This window comes from Thunnus albacares, chromosome 5 (genome assembly GCF_914725855.1).
Source record: "Thunnus albacares chromosome 5, fThuAlb1.1, whole genome shotgun sequence".
Lineage (NCBI taxonomy): Eukaryota > Metazoa > Chordata > Actinopteri > Scombriformes > Scombridae > Thunnus > Thunnus albacares.
The window spans coordinates 27,778,030-27,791,282 of record NC_058110.1 but is presented as its reverse complement, the minus strand read 5'-3'; the positions used below and the strand labels follow the sequence as shown (position 1 = coordinate 27,791,282).

At 43.6% G+C, this 13,253-nt stretch overlaps 1 protein-coding gene across 1 annotated transcript in view; it reads right to left on the bottom strand.

Moving 5' to 3' along the window:
• plxna2 (plexin A2) overlaps positions 1-13,253 on the bottom strand; it is a 169,628-nt gene that overhangs the window by 136,006 nt on the left and 20,369 nt on the right. The window contains exons 2-3 of the mRNA XM_044351917.1: positions 8,178-9,511; positions 2,599-2,781 (exon numbers count right to left, since the gene is read on the bottom strand). Coding sequence (XP_044207852.1) covers positions 2,599-2,781; positions 8,178-9,377 — 1,383 coding nt within the window. The 5' untranslated portion in view covers positions 9,378-9,511. The remainder of the gene's footprint in view (positions 1-2,598; positions 2,782-8,177; positions 9,512-13,253) is intronic.

The window sequence follows — 13,253 nt, the reverse complement described above, 5'->3', positions numbered from 1 at the left end:
TTTCTTATTTTTTTTTCTTGTTATACCTCACACTCACACCCCTTAACCGTGCATCCCCGTGCACAACACCCCTCCCTTTCCCCATCTGTCTGTTTCTCTTGGTTGCATGAAAGGGGTGGAGGTATGGAACTGTATCACCAGCAAAGCATCAAATCTTGTCCCCCTATGGCTGTGTCATGTTCGGTACTTTAGCGTCCTACCCCCGTGTACATGTCTCTCACAACTCTGTAAGAGCTTATCAGCCCTCTGCAGAGGAGCTGCAGCCAGAGCTCATCAGGTCACCCTATTCCTCTGCCTTCCCTGTGACACCTGAGGGCATGAATGGGTGACACCCTCAATGTAAACACATGCATATTTCAGACACCTTGACACACATGCACCTTAACAATGACAGCAGGCAAAGCAGCTCTCCTCCTACCACTGCTGTCATACAGCGTTATTGACTATTCATTACCTATTACAAATGTAATGCTTTCTTTTCCCACGCTGCTGCAGACTGCCACAGTGGGTAGGCTAATTATGGTCATTCTCTCTTTCATGCACATTAAGTGGACAGTCAGTGCTTGTTGAATCATGTGCATGTGCTTGCATGCAAATCGTGACTGGTCCTCATCCGATAACGCACCTGCATGCAAATTTTTGCACATGGTGGCATTGCCTTGTCTAATCATGTGATTTTCAAACTAATTGGGTTCAAATAAAGTCCAGAAAACTCTTGTTTCAGCAATGTTGCACTAAAACAGACACCTACCAAACGCAGAGATGACAACATGCAATCCGACAAGTCTGCAATTTCAGTTTTGTGTTACTCGCTGAGAGAAATATTATAATATTAAAGGCAAATGCTCATGGCACCTTTTGCTGGATATAATCAAAGTATTCAGAATACTTATATTAATAAAAAGTAAATGTCCTGCATTTTCTTATCTAGGCTACCCCATTGTGAGAGGATGATGATCATTATGACGACAATAAATCAGACGATGGGAATACTAATTGCTGGTAAATCGGTGTTAGTGAAAGTGGCATTACTACCTTATTCTGTTGTCATGTGAGCAGTCTCTGTGGTTGAGTGCTCTACGAGGTTTTTCTGTTGTGACTACTGGACCGTGGTACTTTTTCTCTAGGTGCCCTTCTCATATCCTGGTTAATTCCTGCCCCATGTTAGCGTTACTGTGGTTACAGTCATGCCCCTGTGAGGAGCGGGCCTAAGTACACAGTAGCAGGCAAGGCTATTTTGCATGGATTCTCAAACAGGGAGCAGAGGATAGGAGACAGAGACAGAGGACTGGGGGAAGGCAGGCGGCAGCCACAGACAAGAGTGTGGAAGGAAGCAGGGAGATAAAAACAATATGCAAGCAACAGCAACACAGTGGGGAAAACACTCTTTTCTGTCTCATCTAATTTAACCAAGTAGAAAAAGGGGCTAAATTATTAAACAGCTCAAACAGGGGATTACATTGAATGAATATTCTCTCCACCACATCCTGATGTATTGATTTAATTATGAATAGATGGAGACCAAAATAACCCAAGCCAGGGCCATTTGTGTTGCATTGCCAGCCTTAAATAACAAAGAACTTGCCAAAACAGGCATCAAAATGGTTTTAGCGACTCTCTTTCCTTTTCAATCTCTTGTTCTGAGCTTCACGCAGCTGTTGTTACTACGGGGAGAGGTGACTGTATAAGCCAGTTATGGCCCTGTGACACACTCCCGCTGTCACTCAAACAGGAATCCCCATGGGAGGAGGAGCCAAGTGACTACTGACAAATCCTTCAACCAGCTGTCTAAATGCAGTCGAGGAAACACCATCAGTATGCAAGACAAACAAATATCGCTACACAACACACACACACACACACACAATCACATAATATCTACATTCAAACATGCCATTAACATTTTAACATTTAACATAATAGTTAACATAATAGTCTAAGCATCAGCTGTCTGGGGTGATGTGAGTGCCAAAACAGTGCAACAGCTGTTCTCAATTAATCAGCAAAACATAGACATTTCTGATTGACAGTCTCACTCCTTGTATCACCCTGAACCCGGAGCACAGCACTCACTTCCCTCACTATTCAGTCCTGTCGATGAGCAAGTCTCATCTAATACCTTGTTTCCTGTGGCTGGGGTGAGAAATGTATCATTATTAACTAGCCGGCAGCCCTTTACCCTCTGTGGCATCTGTATTCCCCAACCAAGACCAGGAGGTTTAGTGCATGGGCTTGCTCTCTCCTTTGCCTCTCAGTGGGCCACAGGCAGAAAGGTGCCTATTAAAATTAATGGGCCAGTACAGGTTATTCAACACTGCGACACTGGAGCTCACTTAACAAGGAACTGGTAATGACCACTACAGTGAGCTAGCCATCGCCATTACCCCTCTCTAACGCTTTGACAGCAGGCATTAAATATTAAGGAGATAAGTTTCCCTGTGACCATGATCCATCTGCACAGAAATAGGACCACTTCACAGTGTCTGTACCCCATGGACCACTGGACAGCCTAAGTCTTTGTATCACAGTGATGAAGTGAGCAGTAATCTCCTACAACAGGCCTTTAACTGCTGGGTGAGAAGAGGAGTTGGTACTCACCTTCTTAAGACGTCCACTCTTGGTGCCCACAAAGGCTACACAGTAGCCATTGTAGACATAGGAGGTGACAGAAGTCATGCGGTCCCGAGTTTCGGTGTAGAGAGTGTGTCCAGTCACTAGCTGAGAACCACCGAGAGGCTGGTTGATGTCCAGACCACAGAAAGAGTCATCAATGGGCACCGGCTACAGATAGAGAGGGAGAAAAAAGGTTACAGAATGAAGTACAAATGGGCAACAAATGGAAGACAATTGAAACTGAAACTGAAGAAAAACAGAAAAAGGTTATAGGAAGTATGAGACAAATGTGTCACATAGAAGTCCTTGACATGAAATGTATTGTAGGAAGTGGGAGCGACAAAAATACCTCAGAGAGAGACAGACTTAGAGAATAAGACATTAAGAGAGAGGAGAGACTGAGACGGAGAGCATTATAAAAGAAGACAGCTCGGTAAGGAGGAAAGATGAAGGTGACAGAGTGAGACAGACGGAGAGAGCGATGGTCAAAGTTGTGGAAATAGCGGCGGTGTCAGAGACCGTCTGAAACGGAAATGAGGGGGTGAGAGAGGTGAGCGAGGTGGAAGTGCACGAGTGAATCTCACAGCCAGACAAACGTTTGCCTTTCTGTTCCCCTTGGCAGACATGTTTCAGCTCTGCCTGACTGAGCCCCACCTTGCTCTCACTGTGGCTCATTACCCTGGCCTATCATCACACCTCTGCAGGAAGACACATGCTGCATGATAACTATGTGCACCGGCAAACACACTGCGTGATTACCGTGCAAACCTGAAATAGGCATGCATGTAAGTGAAGAGGCTGCATTGAACTGTGTTTACCCATCAATTAGAAAATAATCACCATCATAAAGTCTCAGTAAGACTTGACTTCAGGTCATAGGGAAAATTGGGAGTGATAATGCATCTTTATGCTTAGAGTGAAGACTCCATCCTGTAAGATAAGATAAGAAAGCTGGTAGTAAGCGAGGAGAAAGACTGGTCTCTGGTGTTGAATCAGGTCAGCTGAGACAGTCTGAGTGGCAGTGGCCTCAAAGTGCCATGTGGAGTAATGTGAGATGGTCAAGCAGACCGAAGCCCAGCACTGCTCCACGTACATATTCTATAGTCTCTTGCACACAAACTCCCTTTGTATATACAGTACATTCTCCTCTCTCCAACCCCAACTCATTAATTCTCTTTCTGTCACTTTATCTATCTCTCTGTCTGTCTCCTCTGTGTCTCTGTCTCTGTCTCCATCCCTGTCAGAAAGGTATAAGCAGACTACGTTGAGTGACATCTCCCACTCTGGGAGGCAACTCAGCCTCTCACCACACACCATGGCTGTAAAACCTTTCAGTACTACGCAGATTTTCATGAGCGGAGCAAAAGCAATAATGCTGACAGGGAATAATCGCCTCCGCTCTTATAGTTACGCCCCCCACTTTATGGCATTTCCTTTTATTTCCTTTACCCGAAATAGCACACAGCGCTATGGGGGTGTTCCACTGCAGTATTTAAATTCGAAAAAAAAGGTAAGCTTACACTATGTTTCTCTTACTTATAAAATCAAATGCACTTTATATAATTATTTAAAGCTTATTTTAAACATGTGCCAATTAGACATGGATACACAGAATGAATCAGATGGTAAAGCTAGCAGCTATCTTGAGAAACAGCCATGAGTTCCAGACTTTGGCTTATCAATAGCTACTGCCTCAAATGCGCGCAGCTATTCCACATATGGTCTGTTGGGCTCCCTACCATTTGGTTCTGATTATATCTAGATTGTTTAGATGATGTACGCTTAGCAGACTTGGCAGCCAAGCTAAATCCCTCTGGATTCCTTGTGGTTGAGTTTTCTTGTACACCTTCTTGCAGATTTTTTTTTTGTTTTTTTTTTCCCCCATGCCTTATCACAAATCTCACAAGCAGTGAGGAAATGCAGGTTTGCCATGTCTCAGTCTGTTTCATATGATACACATTACATTGATTATCTTTAGCAGAGCTGTGAGACTATAAATAGACCGTATCCCTGTGTGATTAATCCTTATCGAATAACCCACAATACAGTAGAATATTTAATCTACGCTATGAAAATAGTTGGTTGCCTGGTCTGCTTCAACAGTAGACTACATACATGTAATCTTGTTAAACAATGCCACAAAGAGCTCCATTTTGTGTGGAATTTGTATGAAGGATAAATTAGATGTGACAGGTTATCTACTCTCGGACTTTCTCTCACAGGGTCTATCAGTGTTATCAATACTAGCTCCCCTTTGCTCTCACAAGTGGTTAATTAACTGGTGGGGCATGAGTAAAAGCAGGACAGGATGATAGTGTTAGTCAGAGAGACACACACAGACAGTATGATACAGAAAGAATCCCATCATGGCTCCCCTCCTTGGGAGTGACTACAGAGATGGCGTGAATCTCCAGATGGCAGAAGGCTGGACGGCTGGGTGATCAATCTTTGATTGGCTGCTGTGTCTGAATCCCCTGGCTCAGCCTCAGTTCCATTCACAGCCTCAGCCTTGGCCTGTATGTAAGCATACACACACTGAAATGTCTGCAAGACGGGAAGGAGAGCTGGGGGTGTAATTAAGGTTCTCTCTTTGAGCTCACTGGCTACCTGCTGTTAGCAACGGACCAGAGGAAGGGCACTGGGACTGCATGTGTAATTTACTGAGAAACCAGCAAGGTACAGTTAACAGTTAACAAAAAAATACAGTCTCTCAGGTTGGTCTAACCTTGACTCACCTCACATTTTGTTAGATCTCTGACATGGGTGCTCTAAAAATACCGCACACGGAGATCCAGGAACATATTTGTTTAAGAAGGACAAGATGTGAAACATATGTGCAAATTTAAGTAGCCACACTACTTGACTTGGGGATTTAACAGCAAGGAGACAATGTTAGCATGGTTGACATATCCGGTTGTTAAATGTAATTTGTATAGGCTTTAAGAGTTCCTCATCCATTGACATCTATCTGCATAATCCATATTATACTATGGATTTATTGGCTGCTCATTGAGCATGAGGACATGGACTTAAGGACTGTATTTTACACCTTCTTATCTCTGTGGCTACACACACAAAGCTTGTGTATCCTCGGTGTATAATGTGAAAGGAGAGCAGAATGTTATTGGCAGGGCATGCCTATAGAATGGAGTGGGAGGTGCAGCTTTGCAGGTAACGCCTGGCATCCTTCAGAGCACGCTGGGATGATTGGGGATTCTTTTGGGGAACTGGAAAAAAGGTTCTAATTTGAGCTCCCGCAGTTAGAAATCCTCACAATCTCAGCATTGTCATCTCTCTATACCACCATTTCTCCTTCTTCCGCCTACTCTTCTCTCTTCTTCCAACCTCTCCTCCCGCCTTTTCAGTAAAGATAATAAAACTCAACAGTGCTAGTTTGAGATAATGTCTCCCTCCTCCTGACAATCACCTCTGACACTGTGCTAATGGGGAATTTACTGATTTTAATAAAAATGGTCAAGTGAGTGCCCAGGGGGATAAGCAACAAAGGAAGCTGATCAGTGGTTCTCATCATCATGAGGGTAGGGATATCATTAAACCGTAAAAATACATCAAGACCTATGCCAAAGCTCCCCCACACACATACACACACATATGTATGCTGGGCAAGCCTTCCAACATACATGCAGCATGCACACACACACACACACACACACACTGTAACTGACTGGTCATACACTTAGCTAGTCATTAATTCTTAATATTCTTAAATTCCTATTAGCAATTACAGAATGAAAGCACAGAGGACTGTAGCCTCCTGGGAATTAGGGAAAATCAAGAAACTTAATTCTACTTGACAACATGTAGTAGATACATGGCCTTGTATTATGGGATAATTGGGGATTTCAGAAGGAATAGACTGGTGTGTTATCTATGCCAGCATCAGAAGCGAACTAACTTGAGCAACAACCACCCATTACCTTTTCTCGCTCTACAAGGGGAGTTTGTTTATTTGTATTGCGCTTGAGGAGAATATTATCACTTTGATGGCTGCCAAGGAAATAAATCATCCCTAATTTAGGAATATCTCTCACAGAGATATACTGTACTTGAAAGTGGATGTTCACTGATATCACGACTGCAAAAAAGTTCTACATAATAACATGTAGTGTGATAATGTGATAACAGTGAGAATTCTACGCAAGGCAGTCAAAAGCATTTCCTAATGATTGGTGTGTTTATTTTCACTGCAGCATACGCCCACAAAACTTTGAACACTGTGGTTTTTAGGCTCATTGAGAAGTTTTGGTCATTCCCTTGCTGTTGGCTATCTTATTTTAGGGATGGAAACAAGATGCAGATGCTGTGGACCATTGAAGAATGCTCTTCATTAAAATGTACGGTAGATGAATTGTTCCCTTGCCTCTTTATTGATTGTGGGCTGATTAAAACTCACCGAGAATAGAAATACTCTACTGCATGTCAGTGAGATCCTGCTTCACCTTAAAAGTATTTACAGATGTGAAAGAAAAGACGGTGTAAATAACGACTTAATATATTTTTGGACTGTTGATGAATAATAAGTGTATGATAACAAACAAGAAACCACATGGAAAAGGCATGTTTCGGTCATCATTTCCATACTGTGTATAAGGAAGTGGAGCTGCGGTGGTTAGCTCATTACCACAGTAACACAATCACGTCACGCCCACCGCAGACTCAAGCTGATCACCACTGAGAACCGCTGAGTGAGCAGCTAAAGTGATGGGACATTAGTTATTCTCTCAGACTTAACATAAAGAATGACGTGCCTGCCAAACGCCGACCAATATTGCAACAACAACAACACTGGATTAAAGATAGACATTTAGACTATAGAGGCTAGAAAGAAAATACTACTACAGGAATAAATGCATTTGAAAAGTTTACTGCATTAGTCTGAATATAAGACAGTTGTTTTTTTTTTCCTGGACATACATCTGTAGAAGTGGGGTCATCTTATATTCGAGGTCTTGACAATTACGTGTTCACAACATCAGATAGTGTACCAGTGTAAAACTGACTCCTACATGGAGTGTTGCATAACAAGTTGTTTGTAGCCTTAATGTTGCTAGGCTAGCAAATGTCTTAAAGTCTGTTTATAGCAGAAACAGAATATATCAAACTGCCAAACACCATTGTCACAGATGGTAAGGAGCTCAAAAAGACAAACAGACAGTCTTATAGACATTACTGCCAGAGAAAACAATTTTTGACCACTTCCAAGAGCCTGGTAGGAGAGTGTCTGAGTATGTAAGTTAACTATACTATGATGTAAGTTATATTCAAAAAGTATTTTTTTGAAAAACAGGTGTTTGAAAAGGGGCGGTCGCGTTATATTCAGGCCAATACTGTATTTAGGAACCAATTATTATATAACATCTGAGGTTTAAATTATTTTTTTATGGTGGTTACCATGATGGTTTGAATGACTTCTCTAATTTGTGCAGTAAGAAGAAAATCAATACAGTTCCATAAGGGAGTCGTGCATACTTAATGTATAGTGCATCTACGTATGTGTGCATGTATAAATGTGTTCTTAATCACTGTCTATTAGTGTAACTCACCGCTTTGGTACACTGAACATCCTTCCCAAGCAGCCAGTTGAGCTCCAGGTTTCCTTCTCCCTGGTAGCAGGACTGCAGGCGCTCCTTGATTCGTGCATTAATGTCTCGGATGGTGAAGACACAGAGCGCTGAGTCATCTGGCGGGCGGTGGAACTGCTTCTGGCCCTTGGAGAAGATGGTGAAGAGCACATCATCTTGGGCGCTGATGTTAAGCGAGGCAGCAAGAACGCGGCCTGGCTTGCCGAGGTAGGCAGCCTGCAGTAGCCGGTACTCGACACCATTCTTCACACAGCCAACAGGAAGAGAGACGTAGGAGTGAAACTTGCGATCATCTTTGCAGAGGCGAACAATACGAGAAGTGTAGAAGAGGTCACTGGTGGATCCACTTGATGACATGCTGTTCTCTGGGGTCTCAGGCTGGACAGTCAAGAAGTACACAAAGCTGCCACTGGCAAAGCCATAAACATAGTAGATGTCAAAGTGGGAGACCAGAGCCAGTGTGTCTGATGGTATCTTGATGAGGGAGGAAACAAAGTCAGTGTGCAATTCATAGTCAAGCATAGCAGAAGATTCTGGGTCACGGGGTAGCTTTCGGCTAGAGATGGTGGGGAAGTAGTCCTGTTTTCCATCTACTGCTGTGCCAATAAATAAGGTGCCATCCTGGCCCTGGGAAGGCACAATGACTCCGTACATGGTCCCAGTCTGGTTGACACTGGAGAGGTAGTGCTCTTTCTTATGGGAGGGCTCCACTAAGATGAAGAGGTCATCCAATCTGAGGAGTTTACAGACACCCTGGTAGAGGCTTCCACAGGCCAGCAACCGATTTTGGGAATAATCAATGAGAAGAAGCTTGTTGACATTGTTGGTAGAGACAAGGGGCTCAGAACAGGGCTGAACAATCAGAGGGGGGTAGCAGGCCTTGTTATCATCCTCTGGGCCTGTATCATGGGAAACAAGGAGGGTCAGATTGCCTGAGAGCTTGTACACACGGTTGACCGCTCCAATATACAATGCCCCTGTGGTTTGGTGAACCGTCAGGTGGTTGAATGCCCAGTCCCGACGTTCAGGGTGGAAACTAATGAATGTCTGTCCATTGCACAAGGCAGGGATTGCTAAAAGCCAGAAGCCTAGCAAAATAGTTATAGCTCCTATTTTCAGATCAGGTGATGAAGTCCTGTGTGTAGCCCGCCGGCCTTCCATGTTTAACAGGCCTGCAAGGAAACTGCAGAGGAAGCAGAGAGAATGGATGAGGGGAAGAAGGGAGGAGACCTTCGCCTTTTGGTTGTTGAAGGCAAAATTACAGGTCAAAGCCTCGCAAGGGTCTTCACATGTTTCTGGAAAAAGAAAAAGAAAGAGAAAAGATGTTAGATATCACACCATGACTCACATATCCTACAAAGGAAACACATATGACCTCATGGAAAAGTCTCTTCATTAGAAATATTGCTGCTTGAAAAGGTTAAAGTCCATTCTCAGTAAGCCACATCAGCTGTGGAGAAGAGGAGTGGAGGTTTAAAGGGACAATGAGCGGAAACCATTATGGTGCACATTCCAAAGGAGTTCCTGGACACGGCAGGACAATGCAGGAAAGACAAGCAGGTTACAGATACGGAAATTAGCCTGACCTGACTCATACTACCGCAGCCACTGTCACACACTGAGCAAGTGGTTTCCAAGAACACAACAACAGCCAACACAGACATTAGTCACAGACTGACATTTCACTTGAAGTCTTGAGTACTTGGCAATGACTCATCACACTTCACACAAGTCATTCAAGCTTAGGTTTTGAAACTTAAAACACTATTTTATTAACAACATATCTAATTTACATTAGCATATTATTAGGCCTATTATTAGGCCTTGTTTTTTGGTTTTTGCATGTTCACTTATGAAATAAAGCTATGATGAATTCAAGCTTCAAAAAACATTGACAAGAATATTTGTGATCATGCCATAACCACAAATGTGACTTTTGATGAAAACAACAGCAAAAACCCAAGAATAAAAGTCACAACAGATACATCAGCACACAGCTGAAATTCTTGTGCTATTTTTCCTTTAAAACATCAGTCTCCTCATTTCATTTCTACATTCATCTCCTCCCTCGCATTTTGTGATCTGACTACAGCCCATCAACCAAAGCCCCTATCATTTGTCCCCTTTCCATATCTATCTGTAAAAACATACATCAAGCAGAGTCTGCAATTTATGCAACAATGCTTGGTCTGGGCTGCCGAGATCTCGCTCCATGTGCCATAAACCAAGAGACAGAGCTCTGTGCAGTCTGTCCCCAGGAGTTAATTATCTCGTCCATTGGAAAGGAAGGCCTGGATCTTATTACTGGAACAAAGTGAGAACAAATTGGGAACCACATCCACACACCCCTACCCTCGTTCCCTGCTCTTTAAGGGGTCTGTTTTACAGAATCTGAATCTATTAATTATTCTTTTCTAAACATTGCTGTTTTTTATCCTTTTATTCTATTCATCTCCTGCTGATCAGATCGTAGAGGGATTAATCACTGGAAGCAGAACAATCATCCCTAAATGAATCAGCTACTGTATTAGATCTGTACACAGCTACCTCATATAAACACCAGCCAACAGAATACAGACTATGTGTGTATGTGTGTGCGTGTATATGTGTGTGTGTGTGTGTGTGTGTGTGTGTGTGTGTGTGTGCACGCGCCTCTGTGTTATCAGTGTACTCTATCAGAACCGAGCAGTGTGAGGGGCTAACAAGTGGAGACAATGGCAGTGCATCCCAAAATCAAGTATGATTAGGCGTAGCGATCCAACAAGGGTAATTACTGTGAAGCTGGAGGAGGTAAGCTGGGGAGCAACATGGGGACGCCAGGGGCTTGAACGTGTCAGAGACGGCCCTACATCGTTTGTCACGCTCCAGATTTGCATTTCCAGCAGTGAGGGCACAGAGAATCAAGGGTGAAAGATGTGGCTAGAATAATCAGCGACTGCGCCTTGAATTAACAAGCCCTTGCGACTGAAGATAGGGAAGGAGGGTTGCATGGAGAGATACTGCACATCCAAGGCTACTACAGCAACTGTGTTCAAGGCAGGTTTGATTTGCAGAGCCGATTTGGGATTCCCTCTGAACCGTGTCTGGCCTCTCATAGACCTTGTTCCAAATGTGGTAATGGCCATCTCGGGGTCCCTCCCCTCCCCCTGTGATCGCTACTCAGCTCAGACTTAAATATAGACCCAGAGGGAGTGTATTGATCCATGTGTCCATAAACACAGGTCCTAAGGCCCAGTCAAGCTGTTCTTGGCGTGTGTACAGGCGGAGGTGTGGGAGGTGCTCTATCCCAGAAGCACTTTATTAGCATGGTCATAAAAGTGCCATTGCCTCTAAAAAAGCAGCGAGCACCAGACCCCCACCCTTACTTTCAGCTGCCTGCGCTCTGCCATGCTCCTTTGTTTGAGTTTGTACATGCTAGATGTGCAAAGTGGATCCCTTTGGTGGTATAATCAGCCTCCTGCTGAGCCAGCTTTTTGCTCAAGCCCCGCAGCCTTTTGCCCTTTGGAGCTTTAGCTACACCCCCACCCCTTAATCGTATATGTGTATACAACATTTACTCCCATCCATCTTTTCTTCTTCTCCTTTCTTATTTCTCACTTCTTCCCAAGTCGTTTGAAGAAATATATGCATTACTCCCTCATGTTGTGGCAACAGCTGCAGAGGCATAGAAAGGGAAGGCTGAATGGTGTAAATAAATGGCTCCACAAAGGTTATCCATTCATATTGCTTTCGGTAACAGAGGGAATGAAGTCTTTGTTTAAGTTGATTGCATGACCAACTCTTTGTTGCACTTGACAGAGACTTCTCTGTACTATGCAGCTGAGGAGTAGACTTGAAAAGAATAAGAACAACACTGGATCACCCCTCTCCTCTCTTTAGTTCAAAGCCATGTCTTTCTTTTGTTTATGGAGAGTCAGAATTACCAAGAAGGAAATTAACATATAAATGCAACCTGGAATGATTCATACTTAAACATAGTCACCTACTGACCTAAAAAAAGAAAAGGGCGTGACTCTGTTGGCAGTGAATAGAGTTACGGGTAAGTTAGATCAAGGGAGCATTTTCAGCTTTTAATCGCAAATATAAGTGGGCTTTGAAAAGGTTGCTACTGCTATGTGAGAATCTGATGTTTATGACATTACTGCTGTGGCTCCAACAACAACTAATTCTTTGCAATATCAGCAATATCTAAACATACGGTGAACAGATGTCTGTCAAATACAGCAAGTCGTGGTTCTGAAATAAGTTCAGTTTGTCTGTCTGCACTGAGGCAGATAGATGGACCAGCATGATGAAAAACTGTCAGCTGCTCCAGTGTGTTACATCATATAAGAGTATAAAATGTCAAAAAAACCCCAAAATATCATGGTCACTGTCAGTAGTTTTCCATTCTAACACTCCTCTGACAATCTCTTTGGCAGACATGGAAGGCGAAGAAAGAAGAGCATCAAGCCAAGAGAGACGGAAAAGCACTCGCATTCCAGCACACACGCAAGTTGTGATCATGGCTCGGAGAAAAAAACAGTTTTTGCAAAACTTCCCATTCATAATGAATAGTCAGGAACACAAAACACTGCATTGGCAGACTCAGCCAGGCTGCTTCTGAACGCTTGTTAGACAAACCGGTCCCAGTAGCTGCCCGTGCTCTGTCACTGTGTCTGTTTGTGGATCCCTGCGTTGAATTGCTGGTGATTTCCCCCCAGCCACCGGACAAGTGGCCGTGCCAACCGTGGTCAAAGGATGATGCATTGTGGCCGATTATCTCATGAAAGGATGCTGAGGAGCAGCAGCAGCAGAAGGAATAGGCAATAGGAGAAATGAGAGAATCAAAAACGGATAAGCATGCAAACCGTTAATGAGGGTTGTGGAGACAACAGCCTGAGGGCAGCAGCCAGTAAACAGTAGAGAGCAGGTTTTAGGAAGTGGCCACTGGAGCGGCAGCAGCTCTAAACCTCTGTCACCCTGAAATAGGCAGCAGGTCTTCTGCTTTTGTGTCTTTTGATTTTTTTTTTTTCCTTTTTGTCCGCACACACTAAG